Source organism: Rhinatrema bivittatum, chromosome 13 (genome assembly GCF_901001135.1).
Source record: "Rhinatrema bivittatum chromosome 13, aRhiBiv1.1, whole genome shotgun sequence".
NCBI classification, from domain to species: Eukaryota; Metazoa; Chordata; class Amphibia; order Gymnophiona; family Rhinatrematidae; genus Rhinatrema; species Rhinatrema bivittatum.
The window spans coordinates 82,107,411-82,126,664 of record NC_042627.1 but is presented as its reverse complement, the minus strand read 5'-3'; the positions used below and the strand labels follow the sequence as shown (position 1 = coordinate 82,126,664).

General features: G+C 49.4%; 1 protein-coding gene across 1 annotated transcript in view; it reads right to left on the bottom strand.

Annotated features, from left to right (window-relative positions):
• Window positions 1-19,254, bottom strand: part of ADAMTS7 (ADAM metallopeptidase with thrombospondin type 1 motif 7) — a 140,495-nt gene that overhangs the window by 27,602 nt on the left and 93,639 nt on the right. Inside the window, 4 exon segments of the mRNA XM_029574774.1 lie at window positions 4,639-6,837; window positions 12,290-12,503; window positions 14,278-14,404; window positions 15,161-15,302. Coding sequence (XP_029430634.1) covers window positions 4,639-6,837; window positions 12,290-12,503; window positions 14,278-14,404; window positions 15,161-15,302 — 2,682 coding nt within the window.

Sequence of the window (19,254 nt, the reverse complement as noted above, 5' to 3'; positions counted from 1 at the left end):
ATGATTTTAGCAAACTGGAGGGAAACTAACCCCATTGGAGGAATTCACTGCATAGTCTCATGGTAACCAATAGAGAGCTGAGACAGAAATGAGCCTTTTTGGACAGTTATGAGGCAAACACTCCCACACAGACCCGGAAGTGAAGTGATCAATTATCCATGAAGAGTGTGGATAAGGGGACAGGTTGGGGGAGGTTTGAGGCACGCACTGGAGGAGGAGAGGTCGTGGTATGAGGAGAAAGATGAGGGAAATGCCGTGGTCTACGTGTGGCTGAGAACAGTGGCGTGAACATCAGAAACCACTGTGTGCTTCGCAGCCAGTGGATCCATGTTCAAACACACTGGAATTAAAACTTGGAAAATGGCCTTAAACCTGTCACTATCTTACTGTAAAGGGAATGCGTAGGAGGGGTGGGAAGAGGCAATCTTTTAGGGAGCAAATTGGAAAATGCAACACAGATGCCATTTTAGGTCAGACTATATAAAGGAGAAATTTAGTCTTACCTGCCAATTTCCTTTCCTTGAGTCCTGCAAGACTAGTCCAGACAATTGGGTTGTACTGCCCTACCAGCAGATGGAGATAGAGAGTAATTCATTTGCTGATGTCACCCTATATAGCGTTCCATGTTTACCTCAGCCTGCCAATATTTTTTGTAACATGCTCATACCCTCTTAATCTCGTCCACATACTACTCTTACTGTGGATGAGAAATCCAAGGAGATTCTAAACTTCTTACATAGGCCTTTCCAAAAGCGAGCTATGAATTGCACTCCCCAATCAAAGAGAATATGTTCTGGTAATCAATGAAGTCGGAAGATGTGCAGGAAAAAGAGGTGGGCCAATTCTGGTGCCGATGGTAGTCTGGGAAGTGGTATGAAGTGAGCCATCTTGGAGAATTGGTTCACCACTACCCAGATAGAGGTACAGTCATTACAGAGAGGCAGATCAGTACAAAGCATTGCCACATGGGTCCAGGGTTTCTCAGGGACTGGCAATGGCTATAACAGTCCCAAAGGGTGAGCATGGGAACTCTTATGAATTGCACAATTGGGGCAGGACTCCACATAGTGTTGGACATCCCGTTTTACTTGAGGCCACCAGTAGTGGCAAAGAAGCAGTTCCAACCCCCAGGTGGGAATCATGGGTCCATTTCAATACTTTCTCTTGCAGGCGTTTGGGGACCACCGTCTTCCCCAGTGGAACAGATACTGCTGCTGTGGCCAGATCGATGATATAGCGAGGAGGTTCCAGGAAGTCCTTGGTCTCAAAGCGTGAAAGACTATCAGCCCATTGGTTTTTCTCTGCCAGTCAGTATCTGAGTTCAAAATCAAAGTAATTGAAAAATAAAGACCATCGGGCTTGCTGTGGGTTTAAGCACTTGGCCTGTGGGAGATATTCCAGATTTTTATGATCTGTGAAGATCATGATTGCATGTCTAGCCTCATCCAGGAGATGGTATCACTCCTCCAGAGTTAATTTCATGGCCAAGTATTCTCTGTCCCCTATAGAATAATTCCTTTTCGTGGGAGTGAACTTCTCGGAAAAGAAAAAGCATGTCATGAGGGTCGTTGTGTTAAGCGAGGACAGCCCCTACTCCAATGGCAGAGGCACAGTAAAGGGTCTAAAGGGATCCAGATGTTGGATACAGGGGTCTAAGAGAAATACCTACTTGAGTCAGAGGCTTGTATGGCTTCTTCTGACCAATGTGTGGTGTCGGTGCCCTTCTTAATAAGAGCGGTGAGAGGGTCTGCCACGGAGGAGTATCCGTGCACAAACTATCGATAGTAATTGGCAAAGCTGAGAAATATTTGCAGAGTTTTAAGTCCTGGGTTGAGGCCAGTCTTGAATAGCCTTAACTTTCTCTGGGTCCATGCGTAGACTATGCCAAGAGATGATATAACCCAGGAAGTGTACTTTTCAAGTTTGACACATAAGTGGTTCTCCCAGAACCTCTGCAATACTTGTTTCATGAGCTTGCGGTGCTGTACCAGGGTGCGAGAAAAGATGAGAATGTCATCCAGATAAACAAGATCTTCAAGGACCTTAGTCTATCATATGTTGGAAGACAGCAAGGGTGTTGCAAAGGCCAAATACTCATAATGGCCGTCATCTCCCTCCTGTATTCAAATAAGATTATAAGTTCCTGTAAGGTCCAGGTTTGTGAAAATTTGTGCCCCATGCAGGCAGTCAAATAGTTCCGTGTTGAGGGGTAGTGGGTACCTGTTCTTCTGGGTTATGGTGCTGAGGGCTCTACAATCTATGCAAGGCCGTAGAGAGCCATCTTTCTTGTCCACAAAGAAGAATCTTGCCCCTGCAGGGGATGAGGAAGGGCAGATGAAGCCCCAGGTTTTCCTGAATATAGGCAGACATGGCTGTGGTTTCGGGGACTGAAAGTGGATAGACTCTACCCCTAGCATGCATCTTAATCGGGACAACTGGACAGTCGTAAGACCTGTGAGATGGGAGGGTCTCTGCTTGTTGTTTACTAAAAACATCTGCAATCTCTGTGTATGGAGCAAGAAGGCCCAGAAGGTCAGAGATCTGGGACCGGGCTAGGGAAACCGGAGGCACAACCTGGGAGAAGCACCTTTGTTGACCGGAGCTCCTCCAATGGGCAATCTGCAGTGTTTCCCAATCTACAGTTGGGTTTTGAAGCATGAGATAGGGCAATTCCAAGATGATGGTGTTGACCAACGGGAGACTCTCCCAATGCAGGAGTCCCATCTTGAGTGTAATAGGAATGGTAATCAGGAAGAGGTCTGGCCAAAAATAGGTTCATCATATACTGAAGAGATGGTCCCTTCTTTGTTTAAGGGCACCGTAGGAAGGTTGTGTTGGTGGACCAAAGCTGCATCTATAAAATTGCCTTCATCTCCAGAATCCAAAAAGTCCTAGGTTTTCACCTCGGTATCCTGGAAGAGGAGATGAACTGGTACCAGTAGCAGTGGAGAGGACGAAGGCTGGCCTAGGATTGTCTCTCTGACTAACCCTAGGCTCAGAAATGTCTCACCTTATCCAGGCAAAGGCTGACAGTGCCCCAAGGCTGCATAATAGAGGCAGAGGCTGAGCTGCCTACACTTGTGGGATCTTCCAAGTTTCATGGGCTCTTCTGACCAGAGGCTGCTTGAACTTGGATGCTAGTCTGAAATGCCAATGGGATGCCTCACTCCTGGAAGTGGAGGCCCACTGTATGGCAAAGGTCAGTCTCCCCGGTCCTACTAACAGCCACATGATGCAGAGTGCAGGAAGAGCAAAGGCCACTGTGCTTCCCATGCTCAGCTGACTCAGACGTGGCTCATCCTGAAGGAGGATCACCAGCACCAATCACAAATGCAGACTGTGGCTGGCCACTGAATATCCCCCCCTCCCCCCCTGCACTTGCCTTCACCTTTTTTATTGTATTCATAGGCAATGCCTAGAAGCAATACTAAAAGCCAGAGGAGCAAAGAGAGAGATTGAGAGGAGAGCCACAAACCAGCCTGAAGTCCAAAACGTAGGGGGCTTCACAAATGTCTTCAATAAACTCCTAGGTGAGCAGTTCATCTAACTGGGAAGAATAAGACCTGCAGCCTGTCGTCCCACAGGTTCCATTTTTACCTCATTAGAGCTGATTCTAAAAGCACAGGTTTGCTACCCTACCATCTGCTGGAGGCAGGCTGAGGTCAGCACAGGACGCTACCTCTCTCTCCATCTGCTGGAGGCAGGCTGAGGTCAGCACACGACTCTACCTCTCTCTCCATCTGCTGGAGGCAGGCTGAGGTCAGCACAGGACTCTACCTCTCTCTCCATCTGCTGGAGGCAGGCTGAGGTCAGCACAGGACTCTACCTCTCTCTCCATCTGCTGGAGGCAGGCTGAGGTCAGCACAGGACTCTACCTTTCTCTCCATCTGCTGGAGGCAGGCTGAGATCAGCACAGGACTCTACCTCTCTCTCCATCTGCTGGAGGCAGGCTGAGGTCAGCACAAGACGCTACCTCTCTCTCCATCTGCTGGAGGCAGGCTGAGGTCAGCACAGGACTCTACCTCTCTCTCCATCTGCTGGAGGATAACTGAGGTCAGCACAGGACTCTACCTCTCTCTCCATCTGCTGGTAGAGAAGCATAACCCACTTATCTGGCGGGATGGTACGGAAGGCAGGTGTATTAGATAATGCAGATGAGAATGAATTACTCAATCCTACATTTAAGAAGTAATATCTCAAAGAGATAGTAACTCAATAATATACCTGGACTTGACCAACATTACTCAAATAATGATTTTATTTATGAAATTGTAACCGAACTTTATTGGCACCTGTTAGAATGTACGATATCCTACATTTACTTACCTTAGTCTATGTGCCTATTTGTAAACCGTTGCGATGGTATATAACTTAGCGACGGTATAGAAAAGTTTTTAAATAAATAAATAAAATAAATAGATTGTGCTGTTGTCTAGTATTTATGTCCTGTTAACAAAAAGATTTAAATATAAAAACTAGATACGTATCAAGCTCTTTACTGCTCCTAAAGTTATAAAATGCATTTGTTTACAGTTAAATTATTTTGTAAATTCTGCAGTGCATAGCAGATTCTAGTCAAGGTCAGATAAGAAATCTCATTACATACATGTTATAACCTCCCCAGAATCCAATACTCACCTCACTCCAGTTTCCAGCCTTCCACTGTGGTTTCTCTGCTGCGAGCACCAAGTGAGGATCCTCCTGCTCTGTGACAGCACTGTTGCTGGGTACAGCTGTCTCCACCGGTGCCAAGTGAGGATCCTCCTGCTCTGTGACAGCTCTGTTGCTGGGTACAGATGTCACCACCGGTGCCAAGTGAGGATCCTCCTGCTCTGTGACAGCTCTGTTGCTGGGTACAGCTGTCTCCACCAGTGCCAAGTGAGGATCCTCCTGCTCTGTGACAGCTCTGTTGCTGGGTACAGCTGTCTCCACCAGTGCCAAGTGAGGATCCTCCTGCTCTGTGACAGCTCTGTTGCTGGGTACAGATGTCTCCACCGGTGCCAAGTGAGGATCCTCCTGCTCTGTGACAGCTCTGTTGCTGGGTACAGCTGTCTCCACCGGTGCCAAGTAAGGATCCTCCTGCTCTGTGACAGCTCTGTTGCTGGGTACAGATGTCTCCACCGGTGCCAAGTGAGGATCCTCCTGCTCTGTGACAGCACTGTTGCTGGGTACAGCTGTCTCCACCGGTGCCAAGTGAGGATCCTCCTGCTCTGTGACAGCACTGTTGCTGGGTACAGATGTCACCACCGGTACCAAGTGAGGATCCTCCTGCTCTTTGAGAGCGCTGTAGCTGGGAACAGTCACTTCTGGTCCTCCAGCACTGGGAAAGTTTTCTGACGAGCTGGCCCTTGGTAGGACATACTTGTCTCCAGATGTTCCATGTGCATCCCAAACAGGAGGGTGAATGCTAGGAACCTGCTCTGTGTGAGACAGAATTCCCGGGTTACTGGAATCTGTTTTGGGCCAGAGAGTAAGAGCTGGAGAGGAAGATGCAGCAGGAGACTGCAGGCTCGTTGTGCTTAGCACTCTATTCCAGTCCCACGAAGACTGGGACACTGGCATGTGGCTACCACGTTGGGTGGGATCCAGGGACACATGGCTTGCAGTTGTTAGTGATGTCACCAGAGGAAAATGTGTTGTGAGCACTGACGTGGCTGTACTCTGCGAATAATGGTCTGGGGGTCTCATCTCATGACTTTTCTTGTTTTTTTCCATCTGTGTTGAGCTGTGGGAATCAGTGGTGACCTGTGTTGGGGGGGACAGAGGGGGAGATGATGACCAGCCTGTATCCTGAGGCTGGAAGAGGTTGAATGAAGGCATCCCCTCACTTATATCACTGCCTTCTTCTGCTTTTCTGTCTTGTGCTGTGTGGAGAGGTTTATCTCCAGCACTGCTTGTGTGTGTGGTGTCAGAGTCCGCAGCCTCCTCCGCTGAAGCGCTGACCGCAGCAGATCCCATTACGCTGACTTTCCCAGTGTTAACCTCTTTTCCTTCCCCCATGGGCTGGAGAGCAGCGGGGATGGAGATGGTGTGCAAAGCTGCACTGGGAGCTGTAATGGGTGCATTGTCTGTGGGAACAGCTGTCCTCTTCTGATCTTCTTGGGACATCCCTACTGACGGACCACCAGGGCTGCTTGCAGGATTGGGCCTGCTTACAGTACTCGGGGTCAGACTGTCCCCTGCATAATGACCCCCTGCTTGCTGCTTGGTGTCTCTGCTGTGGCATTCGACGGGGGCAGATTGGGTTGTTTTGACTGTTTCTGATGCTTGCCCTGTCTTGTCGCCTTGGCTGTGTGGCCTGGAATGGTTCTTTCTGGCACTTCCAGCAAGGTCAGTTTCATCAGCCGTGGCGTCCCACCCTCCAGATTCACCAGCGGTTGAGATGTTAGGAGAATGACTGTTGTCATTGGTCACCATGGCCTGGCGAGGCGTCCCTTGGCTGTCAGCAGCATCCTTCTCACTCAGGGGATCATAGAACAAATCTTCGTGGAAGTTAATGAAGTTATAATCATAGTAAAAATCGTCAACAAATATGTTTGTGCCGCTGCCTTTTTTACTGCCGGTGAAGTCCTCTGATGTTATGAGGTTCTCCTCCTCTGCTGTGCCGACGTGTGGTATCACCGGCTGCTTCCGGGGAACGTGAAAGATTTCGTTATACAGCTCTCGGCTTGAAGAGCCACTGCCCGACCAGCTGGGGGTCTCAGAGGTTCTGGGGCAGTTTTGCAGGGAGCAGGGCATTTCGGATCTGGGTCTCTGAGTGGCATTGCAGGCCAAAGATGTATCATTACTACAGTAAACAAGTCGTCTTTGTATCCCGGTCCCACAAGTGACTGAACACTAAGGAGAGAGACAAGAAAGCATCAGAGATTCATTAAGGATTTGTCTGGTCCAGACACTGCACATTCAGAATCCTTCTCCTACACACAGCAACATTTTACATTACCACCTTCTGACGTACATCAATTTATTACAGGTACAAGAGATATTGCAACCTATGTTTAGGTACAACAAACAGATGTGAATTAAGGACACTGCAACAAAATAGGTACTCACGTGATAGGCCGTACTCAAAGAGAACATGTTTCCATTCTGCTCCTACAGAAAAAATCTTTCCTGACCATCACATCCAACAAGACACACCTCAGGCTCAGCCCAGCAAGTCACTGGCACTCCCAGCCTGTAGCAGCATGGCCAGGGGAAGAGAGGCTGCAGAAGAGGGGGCAGCAGCACCCTGAGACACCCAAAATAGGTATACAGCACAGACAGCTGAAGAGATTCCTCAAGGAAGCACCCTGACACACCCAAAATAGGAATACAGCACAGACAGCTGAAGAGATTCCTCAGGGAAGGAGACAGGAGCACCCTGAGACACCCAAAATAGGAATACAGCACAGACAGCTGAAGTAAGACCTCAGGAAAGGAGACAGGAGCACCCTGAGACACCCAAAATAGGAATACAGCACAGACAGCTGAAGAGATTCCTCAGGGAAGCACCCTGACACACGCAAAATAGGAATACAGCACAGACAGCTGAAGTAAGACCTCAGGAAAGGAGACAGGAGCACCCTGAGACACCCAAAATAGGAATACAGCACAGACAGCTGAAGTAAGACCTCAGGAAAGGAGACAGGAGCACCCTGAGACACCCAAAATAGGAATACAGCACAGACAGCTGAAGAGATTCCTCAGGGAAGGAGACAGGAGCACCCTGAGACACCCAAAATAGGAATACAGCACAGACAGCTGAAGAGATTCCTCAGGGAAGGAGACAGGAGCACCCTGACACACGCAAAATAGGAATACAGCACAGACAGCTGTTTAACTGTTTAACTGTTTCAGTAATAATTAATTGTTAATTGTTTATCTGTTCAATGTAAACCGCCATCTTGGCGATAGTTATTTCCTTGTAAACCGGAGTGATATGTATATTATACAGGAACTTCCGGTATAGAAAATAAAAAATAAATAAATAAATAAATAAATAAATAAAATAGGAATACAGCACAGACAGCTGAAGAGATTCCTCAGGGAAGGAGACAGGAGCACCCTGAGATACCCAAAATAGGAATACAGCACAGACAGCTGAAGAGATACCTCAGGGAAGCACCCTGAGATACCCAAAATAGGAATACAGCACAGACAGCTGAAGAGATTCCTCAGGGAAGCAACCTGAGACACCCAAAATAGGAATACAGCACAGACAGCTGAAGAGATTCCTCAGGGAAGGAGACAGGAGCACCCTGACACACTCAAAATAGGAATACAGCACAGATAGCTGAAGTAAGACCTCAGGAAAGGAGACAGGAGCACCCTGACACACCCAAAATAGGAATACAGCACAGACAGCTGAAGTAAGACCTCAGGAAAGGAGACAGGAGCACCCTGAGACACCCAAAATAGGAATACAGCACAGACAGCTGAAGAGATTCCTCAGGGAAGGAGACAGGAGCACCCTGAGACACCCAAAATAGGAATACAGCACAGACAGCTGAAGAGATTCCTCAGGGAAGCACCCTGACACACCCAAAATAGGAATACAGCACAGACAGCTGAAGAGATTCCTCAGGGAAGGAGACAGGAGCACCCTGACACACGCAAAATAGGAATACAGCACAGACAGCTGTTTAACTGTTTAACTGTTTCAGTAATAATTAATTGTTAATTGTTAATCTGTTCAATGTAAACCACCATCTTGGCGATAGTTATTTCCTTGTAAACCGGAGTGATATGTATATTATACAGGAACTTCCGGTATAGAAAATAAAAAATAAATAAATAAATAAAATAGGAATACAGCACAGACGGCTGAAGAGATTCCTCAGGGAAGGAGACAGGAGCACCCTGAGACACCCAAAATAGGAATACAGCACAGACAGCTGAAGAGATACCTCAGGGAAGCACCCTGAGATACCCAAAATAGGAATACAGCACAGACAGCTGAAGAGATTCCTCAGGGAAGCAACCTGAGACACCCAAAGTAGGAATATAGCACAGACAGCTGAAGAGATTCCTCAAGGAAAGAGACAGGAGCACCCTGAGACACCCAAAATAGGAATACAGCAGAGACAGCTGAAGTAAGACCTCAGGAAAGGAGACAGGAGCACCCTGAGACACCCAAAATAGGAATACAGCACAGACAGCTGAAGAGATTCCTCAAGGAAAGAGACAGGAGCACCCTGAGACACCCAAAATAGGAATACAGCATAAACAGCTGAAGTAAGACCTCAGGAAAGGAGACAGGAGCACCCTGAGACACCCAAAATAGGAATACAGCACAGACAGCTGAAGAGATTCCTCAGGGAAGCACCCTGAGACACCCAAAATAGGAATACAGCACAGACAGCTGAAGAGATTCCTCAAGGAAAGAGACAGGAGCACCCTGAGACACCCAAAATAGGAATAAGAACATAAGAACATAAGAACATAAGAAAATGCCATACTGGGTCAGACCAAGGGTCCATCAAGCCCAGCATCCTGTTTCCAACAGTGGCCAATCCAGGCCATAAGAACCTGGCAAGTACCCAAAAACTAAGTCTATTCCATGTTACCATTGCTAATGGCAGTGGCTATTCTCTAAGTGAACTTAATAGCAGGTAATGGACTTCTCCTCCAAGAACTTATCCAATCCTTTTTTAAACACAGCTATACTTACTACACGAACCACATTCTCTGGCAACAAATTCCAGAGTTTAATTGTGCGTTGAGTAAAAAAGAACTTTCTCCGATTAGTTTTAAATGTGCCCCATGCTAACTTCATGGAGTGTCCCCTAGTCTTTCTACTATCCGAAAGAGTAAATAACCGATTCACATCTACCCGTTCTAGACCTCCCATGATTTTAAACACCTCTATCTAGAAGACCTCAGGAAAGGAGACAGGAGCACCCTGAGACACCCAAAATAGGAATACAGCACAGACAGCTGAAGAGATTCCTCAGGGCAGTACCCTGAGACACCCAAAATAGGAATACAGCACAGACAGCTGAAGAGATTCCTCAAGGAAGGAGACAGGAGCACCCTGACACACGCAAAATAGAAATACAGCATAGACAGCTGAAGAGATACCTCAGGGAAGCACCCTGAGATACCCAAAATAGGAATACAGCACAGACAGCTGAAGAGATTCCTCAGGGAAGCAACCTGAGACACCCAAAATAGGAATATAGCACAGACAGCTGAAGAGATTCCTCAAGGAAAGAGACAGGAGCACCCTGAGACACCCAAAATAGGAATACAGCACAGACAGCTGAAGTAAGACCTCAGGAAAGGAGACAGGAGCACCCTGAGACACCCAAAATAGGAATACAGCACAGACAGCTGAAGTAAGACCTCAGGAAAGGAGACAGGAGCACCCTGAGACACCCAAAATAGGAATACAGGACAGACAGCTAAAGTAAGACCTCAGGAAAGGAGACAGGAGCACCCTGAAACACCCAAAATAGGAATACAGGACAGACAGCTGAAGTAAGACCTCAGGGAAGGAGACAGCAGCACCCTGAGACACCCAAAATAGGAATACAGCACAGACAGCTGAAGTAAGACCTCAGGGAAGGAGACAGGAGCACCCTGAGACACCCAAAATAGGAATACAGCACAGACAGCTGAAGTAAGACCTCAGGAAAGGAGACAGGAGCACCTTGAGACACCCAAAATAGGAATACAGCACAGACAGCTGAAGTAAGACCTCAGGGAAGGAGACAGCAGCACCTTGAGACACCCAAAATAGGAATACAGCACAGACAGCTGAAGTAAGACCTCAGGAAAGGAGACAGCAGCACCCTGAGACACCCAAAATAGGAATACAGCACAGACAGCTGAAGTAAGACCTCAGGAAAGGAGACAGGAGCACCTTGAGACACCCAAAACAGGAATACAGCACAGACAGCAGCACCTTGAGACACCCAAAATAGGAATACAGCACAGACAGCTGAAGTAAGACCTCAGGGAAGGAGACAGCAGCACTCCTGAATCTGATGGTAGCGGGGGAGGGGGGAGAGGGACACTCCTCATCTCCTGTATCTGATGGTGGAGGGAGGGAGGGGGGAGAGGGACACTCCTCATCTCCTGTATCTGATGGTGGAGGGAGGGAGGGGGGAGAGGGACACTCCTCCAGCTCTCACATACCTCATCTCCTGTATCTGATGGTGGAGGGGAGGGAGGGACACTCCTCCTCTCCTGTATCTGATGGTGGAGGGGAGGGAGGGGGGAGAGGGACACTCCTCCTCTCCTGTATCTGATGGTGGAGGGGAGGGAGGGGGGAGAGGGACACTCCTCCTCTCCTGTATCTGATGGTGGAGGGGAGGGAGGGGGAGAGGGACACTCCTCATCTCCTGTATCTGATGGTGGAGGGAGGGAGGGGGGAGAGGGACACTCCTCATCTCCTGTATCTGATGGTGGAGGGAGGGAGGCGGGAGAGGGACACTCCTCATCTCCTGTATCTGATGGTGGAGGGGAGGGAGGGGGAGAGGGACACTCCTCATCTCCTGTATCTGATGGTGGAGGGGAGGGAGGGGGGAGAGGGACACTCCTCATCTCCTGTATCTGATGGTGGAGGGGGGGGGGGGGGAGAGGGACATTCCTCATCTCCTGTATCTGATGGTGGAGGGGAGGGAGTGGGGAGAGGGACACTCCTCATCTCCTGTATCTGATGGTGGAGGGGAGGGAGGGTGGAGAGGGACACTCCTCATCTCCTGTATCTGATGGTGGAGGGGAGGGAGAGGGGAGAGGGACACTCCTCATCTCCTGTATCTGATGGTGGAGGGGAGGGAGGGGGGAGAGGGACACTCCTCATCTCCTGTATCTGATGGTGGAGGGGAAGGAGGGGGGAGAGGGACACTCCTCATCTCCTGTATCTGATGGTGGAGGGGAGGGAGGGGGGAGAGGGACACTCCTCATCTCCTGTATCTGATGGTGGAGGGGAGGGAGGGGGAGAGGGACACTCCTCAGTTCCTGTATCTGATGGTGGAGGGAGGGAGGGGGGAGAGGGACACTCCTCAGCTCCTGTATCTGATGGTGGAGGGGAGGGAGGGGGGAGAGGGACACTCCTCAGCTTCTGTATCTGATGGTGGAGGGGAGGGAGGGGGGAGAGGGACACTCCTCATCTCCTGTATCTGATGGTGGAGGGGAGGGAGGGGGGAGAGGGACACTCCTCATCTCCTGTATCTGGTTTTGGGGGGGCTGGGGGAGATTCATCCAGTTCTCTCACCTTTCACCTCCTGAATCTGGGGGGTGGGATTCTATCAGTCCTTTGCTTCCTCATCCTCTGGGGTCAGATCTTGTTTGTGTTTCTTACCTCTGACCATATGCCAGTTGCCCATTCCACAGGGCAAGGGTGCTGGTGGTTGCAGGGCATACTGGTGTTAGGCTGTGGGAGGTGCTGACAATCTGCAGACTGTAATGCTTGCTGCTCATCCAGTCCCACACTCTGAATACATAGCACCGTCCTCTTCATCAGCCCCGTGTCACCACATGAGGAAGAGCAGGTCTGCCACTCTCCTACCCACCACCTAGGCAAGGAAAAAGAGGTGGGCAGAGACGGTCATAAGCCTGCATACTCCTGAGCGTTCACCTCACAAAATACCAACAACGTAAGCAGCGTGATTAAGGTGCAGTGGTAGATCTGTACGGGAGGGTCTCAGCACTGGATTAGCAGGGGGCGCTGCAGGGCGCGATTAAGATGCAGTGGTAGATCTGTACGGGAGGGTCTCAGCACTGGAGTAGCAGGGGGCGCTGCAGGGCGTGATTAAGGTGCAGTGGTAGATCTGTACGGGAGGGTCTCAGCACTGGATTAGCAGGGGGCGCTGCAGGGCGTGATTAAGGTGCACTGGTAGATCTGTACGGGAGGGTCTCAGCACTGGAGTAGCAGGGGGCGCTGCAGGGCGTGATTAAGGTGCAGTGGTAGATCTGTACGGGAGGGTCTCAGCACTGGAGTAGCAGGGGGCGCTGCAGGGCGTGATTAAGGTGCAGTGGTAGATCTGTACGGGAGGGTCTCAGCACTGGAATAGCAGGGGGCGCTGCAGGGCGTGATTAAGGTGCACTGGTAGATCTGTACGGGAGGGTCTCAGCACTGGAGTATCAGGGGGCGCTGCAGGGCGTGATTAAGGTGCAGTGGTAGATCTGTACGGGAGGGTCTCAGCACTGGAATAGCAGGGGGCACTGCAGGGCGTGATTAAGGTGCAGTGGTAGATCTGTACGGGAGGGTCTCAGCACTGGAGTAGCAGGGGGCGCTGCAGGGCGTGATTAAGGTGCAGTGGTAGATCTGTACGGGAGGGTCTCAGCACTGGAATAGCAGGGGGCACTGCAGGGCGTGATTAAGGTGCAGTGGTAGATCTGTACGGGAGGGTCTCAGCACTGGAGGAGCAGGGGGCGCTGCAGGGCGTGATTAAGGTGCAGTGGTAGATCTGTACGGGAGGGTCTCAGCACTGGAGGAGCAGGGGGCGCTGCAGGGCGTGATTAAGGTGCAGTGGTAGATCTGTACGGGAGGGTCTCAGCACTGGAGGAGCAGGGGGCGCTGCAGGGCGTGATTAAGGTGCAGTGGTAGATCTGTACGGGAGGGTCTCAGCACTGGAGGAGCAGGGGGCGCTGCAGGGCGTGATTAAGGTGCAGTGGTAGATCTGTACGGGAGGGTCTCAGCACTGGAGTAGCAGGGGGCGCTGCAGGGCGTGATTAAGGTGCAGTGGTAGATCTGTACGGGAGGGTCTCAGCACTGGAGGAGCAGGGGGCGCTGCAAGGCGTGATTAAGGTGCAGTGGTAGATCTGTACGGGAGCGTCTCAGCACTGGAGTAGCAGGAGGCGCTGGTAGATCTGTACGGGAGGATCTCAGCACTGGAATAGCAGGGGGCGCTGCAGGGCGTGATTAAGGTGCAGTGGTAGGTGCATGGGTCCCACTTAGGAATGAACAGGCTGGTGCAGTTCAATTATTCACCTTATTAATGTTGCCAGTCAGTAATTGCTTGAGCCGAAACAGGTGTCTCAGGTTTGGGGCTCTGGAACGGAGGGCTTTTCCCCTCAGTTTGTCCATATGTTTACTGCTTAGCTCCTTGTTTAATTTAGGAACTTAGACTGAATCCTGTCTTGTTCTAGATTTTGTGGGCCAATCTGTGTAGTTGAAATATATCATCGTCATCATTATTCTGTTGCTCTACTTGTCTTTCTGGATGCCTTCTCTCATGTACCATACTGTATTTTATTTTACTTTGTTATATAAATAAATAGCTTAAAAAAACAAGAAAGAAAATCAACCGTTCTCTTGAGGGTGACGGACAGTACATAGCACCGTACCTGGCAGGACACGGCTCCTCATTGCATGGACGCTGAATATCATCGGGCCGAATTAGAAAGTCACAGTGCCGCTCCTCCACTAACCCAGCAATCTTTTCTACACAGAACACAATCTGCCTCTGAACACCTGGGAATGAAGGCAAATGAAGACAAATGACAGCCTATGCCCAAGCTGATGGCATGAGCTGTCCCTTATCACCAGCGGAAGCCCTGAGCACAGCGACCCCTCCAACCCAGAGAGACAGCGTGAGGCACTCAGGTTCCTACCCCCTGCACCCAGTTCATTCCAGTTTGCATTGCCCATGGAGTGGATGAAACACCCAGGACCTTCTCCCCACTTGCTCAGAGAATGAGGGACGCAGTCCCTGCCCCACAGAGCATCAATTCACTGCATTCCAATTCCAGGCTTTGCAATCCTCTTAGTTCCTGCTCTTATCTTACAACAAAGCTGGAAGCATCCCTCAAAAGGCTCAGGATTTTATGCTGCAAGATAAAACTCTGTCTCATAGCCCAAGCCTGCTTCCTGCTCATTTACATAACATCCATTTCTGGGCCAACTTGTAGCATAAGTGCATGCAGAGGAGAGGGAGCCTCCGTCCTTATCCGATGAAAAGCATTTCTATAACATCCTTTAAAGGCTGGATTCCCCTGTGCCACCCTTACAACAAACTCTTCACTGCAGGGCTGCTGTGAATAAAGTGTCCTCAATGCAGAGGAGCTCCCGGCAGGGTCTCTCAGGATCAGGTATTGTGTATGCAGTGTCCTCAATGCAGAGGAGCTCCCGGCAGGGTCTCTCAGCATTGGGTGTTGTGTATAGAGTGTCCTTGTTCCAGGAGAGCTCACCGTGGTGTGAAACAATTAGGCTGGGGACCCTGTCTCTTACCCCTGCCACAGGTCACAGTGCACATGGTCCATGATCCAAAACGCCAGGAAAACTCTGAAGGATGAAGCTCGTTCTCATGGTACATTTCCCGCTGGATTATGTACTGGTATTGCACCCCAGGATTAGTCTCCTGAAACAGCAGCTGAAGAATAATAAAGCAGTCAGTATCCACATTATCCCCAGCACCTCAAACAATGAAGATCCCTCAAACTGAGGCATCACCCCAAACAATGAGATCCCTCAAACTGAGGCATCACCCCAACCAATGAGATCCCTCAAAGAGAGGCATCACCCCAACCAATGAGATCCCTCAAACTGAGGCATCACCCCAAACAATGAGATCCCTCAAACTGAGGCATCACCCCAACCAATGAGATCCCTCAAACTGAGGCATCATCCCAACCAATGAGATCCCTCAAAGAGAGGCATCACCCCAACCAATGAGATCCCTCAAACTGAGGCATCACCCCAACCAATGAAGATCCCTCAAAGAGAGGAATCACCCCAACCAATGAGATCCCTCAAAGCGAGGCATCACCCCAACCAATGAAGATCCCTCAAAGAGAGGCATCACCCCAACCAATGAGATCCCTCAAACTGAGACATCACTCCAACCAATGAGATCCCTCAAAGAGAGGCATCACCCCAAACAATGAGATCCCTCAGAGAGAGGCATCACCCCAAACAATGCAGCACAGTTAAAGCTATGGAATACTCCTTAAGCACTGCAGCAATCAAAAGTCAGCCATTATCTCTCCCAAAACCATTCAGTGTACTACAGAAATGAAGCATGCCCAAAATGAGTTGGCATCCACAAGTATGTAGTGCCCCAAATTAGTTCAGTGCTTTGGTTACACAATGCCAGCAGTCAATACGAGCTCCACTTCAGGAGAAGAAAGAGTGCCATCAAGATGTAATATTCATCCTTCAATAAATAAATCACAGTCTGTGGGAAGCCCTGTGGGAAGTCTTCCTACCAATAGAATCCTATCTCGAGGGAAGTGGATATTGATATTGCGATGGCCAAGGTTTTCCCATGTCTGAGATATGTGTATGACTTGGACAGCACATATCCTGAAACAAAGTGACTAAGGGTGAGGAGTCACCACATGCCCACTTTGCCACCCACCTGGCAAGCTCAGAGCACCTGAAAAACTTCTGGATGTACTGCCACTTTAACTACCCCAGTCTTTCCCTTCTCACTATCAGCATGTTGTTTTTGGAAGCATGCAACAATATGAAGCATCATTTCAAAATTATGCTCTAATTATCCCCATCCTCTGTGAGAAGAATGAATGCAAATGAAAAATAGCAAAGGCCTCCATGCAGCTTATGATCCCCAACTACAAAAGTATTATCCGCCACACACAAAATGCTAAGTGAGAGCGCAGTACTGCCAACACACAAAGAGAGCAAGGGGTAAGAAGCAAGAGTGCGGTACTGTCCAAACACACAGAGAGAGCAAGGAATAAGAAGCAAGAGTGTGGTACTGTCCAAACACACAGTGAGCGCAAGGAGTAAGAAGAGAGAGAGAGAGAGAGAGGTACTGTCCAACACACAGAGAGAGCAAGGAATAAGAAGCAAGAGTGTGGTACTGTCCAAACACACAGTGAGCGCAAGGAGTAAGAAGAGAGAGAGAGAGAGAGAGGTACTGTCCAACACACAGAGAGCGCAAGGAGTAAGAAGAGAGAGAGAAAAGTATTGTCCAATACACAGAGAGCGCAAGGAGTAAGAAGAGAGAGAGAGAGAGGTACTGTCCAACACACAGAGAGCGCAAGGAGTAAGAAGAGAGAGAGAAAAGTATTGTCCAATACACAGAGAGCGCAAGGAGTAAGAAGAGAGAGAGAGAGGTACTGTCCAACACACAGAGAGCGCAAGGAGTAAGAAGAGAGAGAGACAGGTACTGTCCAACACACAGAGCGCAAGGAGTAAGAAGAGAGAGAGAGAGAGAGAGGTACTGTCCAACACACAGAGAGCGCAAGGAGTAAGAAGAGAGAGAGGGAGAGGTACTGTCCAACACTCAGAGACAGCAAGGAGTAAGAAGAGAGAGAGAGAGAGAGAGGTACTGTCCAAACACACAGAGAGCGCAAGGAGTAAGAAGAGAAAGAGAGGTACTGTCCAACACACAGAGAGCGCAAGGAGTAAGAAGAGAGAGAGAGAGGTACTGTCCAAACACACAGAGAGCGCAAGGAGTAACAAGAGAGAGAGAGAGAGAGGTACTGTCCAACACACAGAAAGAGCAAGGAATAAGAAGCAAGAGTGCGGTACTGTCCAAACACATAGAGAGAGCAAGGGGTAAGAAGAGAGAGAGAGTGAGAGGGGTACTGTCCAACACACAGAGAGAGCAAGGGGTAAGAAGAGAGAGAGAGAGAGAGAGGGGTACTGTCCAACACACAGAGAGAGCAAGGAGTAAGAAGCAAGAGTGCGGTACTGTCCAAACACACAGAGAGAGCAAGGGGTAAGAAGAGAGAGAGAGAGAGAGGTACTGTCCAACACACAGAGAGAGCAAGGAATAAGAAGCAAGAGTGCGGTACTGTCCAAACACAGAGAGAGAGCAAGGCGGTTAAGAAGGATGAGAGAGAGAGAGGGGTACGGTCCAACACACAGAGCGAGCAAGGAGTAAGAAGCAAGAGTGCGGTACTGTCCAACACACAGACGAGATGCCAAGGGGTAAGAAGAGAGAGAGAGAGAGAGGTACTGTCCAACACACAGAGAGAGCAAGGAATAAGAAGCAAGAGTGTGGTACTGTCCAAACACACAGTGAGCGCAAGGAGTAAGAAGAGAGAGAGAGAGAGAGAGAGGTACTGTCCAAACACACAGAGAGCGCAAGGAGTAAGAAGAGAGAGAGAGAGGTACTGTCCAACACACAGAGAGCGCAAGGAGTAAGAAGAGAGAGAGAAAAGTATTGTCCAATACACAGAGAGCGCAAGGAGTAAGAAGAGAGAGAGAGAGAGGTACTGTCCAACACACAGAGAGCGCAAGGAGTAAGAAGAGAGAGAGACAGGTACTGTCCAACACACAGAGCGCAAGGAGTAAGAAGAGAGAGAGAGAGAGAGAGAGGTACTGTCCAACACACAGAGAGCGCAAGGAGTAAGAAGAGAGAGAGGGAGAGATACTGTCCAACACTCAGAGACAGCAAGGAGTAAGAAGAGAGAGAGAGAGAGGTACTGTCCAAACACACAGAGAGTGCAAGGAGTAAGAAGAGAGAGAGAGGTACTGTCCAACACACAGAGAGCGCAAGGAGTAAGAAGAGAGAGAGAGAGGTACTGTCCAAACACACAGAGAGCGCAAGGAGTAACAAGAGAGAGAGAGAGAGAGAGAGGTACTGTCCAACACACAGAGAGAGCAAGGAGTAAGAAGAGAGAGAGAGAGAGAGAGAGAGGTACTGTCCAAACACACAGAGAGAGCAAGGAGTAAGAAGCAAGAGTGTGGTACTGTCCAAACACACAGAGAGAGCAAGGAATAAGAAGCAAGAGTGTGGTACTGTCCAAACACACAGAGAGAGCAAGGGGTAAGAAGAGAGAGAGAGAGAGGTACTGTCCAAACACACAGAGAGCACAAGGAGTAAGAAGCAAGAGTGCGGTACTGTCCAAACACACAGAGAGAGCAAGGGGTAAGAAGAGAGAGAGAGAGAGAGGTACTGTCCAACACACAGAGAGAGCAAGGAATAAGAAGCAAGAGTGTGGTACTGTCCAAACACACAGTGAGCGCAAGGAGTAAGAAGAAAGAGAGAGAGAGAGAGAGAGAGGTACTGTCCAAACACACAGAGAGCGCAAGGAGTAAGAAGAGAGAGAGAGAGTGGTACTGTCCAAACACACAGAGAGCGCAAGGAGTAAGAAGAAAGAGAGAGAGAGGGAGAGGTACTGTCCAAACACACAGAGAGCGCAAGGAGTAAGAAGAGAGAGAGAGAGAGAGAGAGAGGTACTGTCCAAACACACAGAGAGCGCAAGGAGTAAGAAGAAAGAGAGAGAGAGAGGTACTGTCCAAACACACAGAGAGAGCAAGGAGTAAGAAGCAAGAGTGTGGTACTGTCCAAACACATAGAGAGCGCAAGGAGTAAAAAGAGAGAGAGAGAGAGAGGTACTGTCCAAACA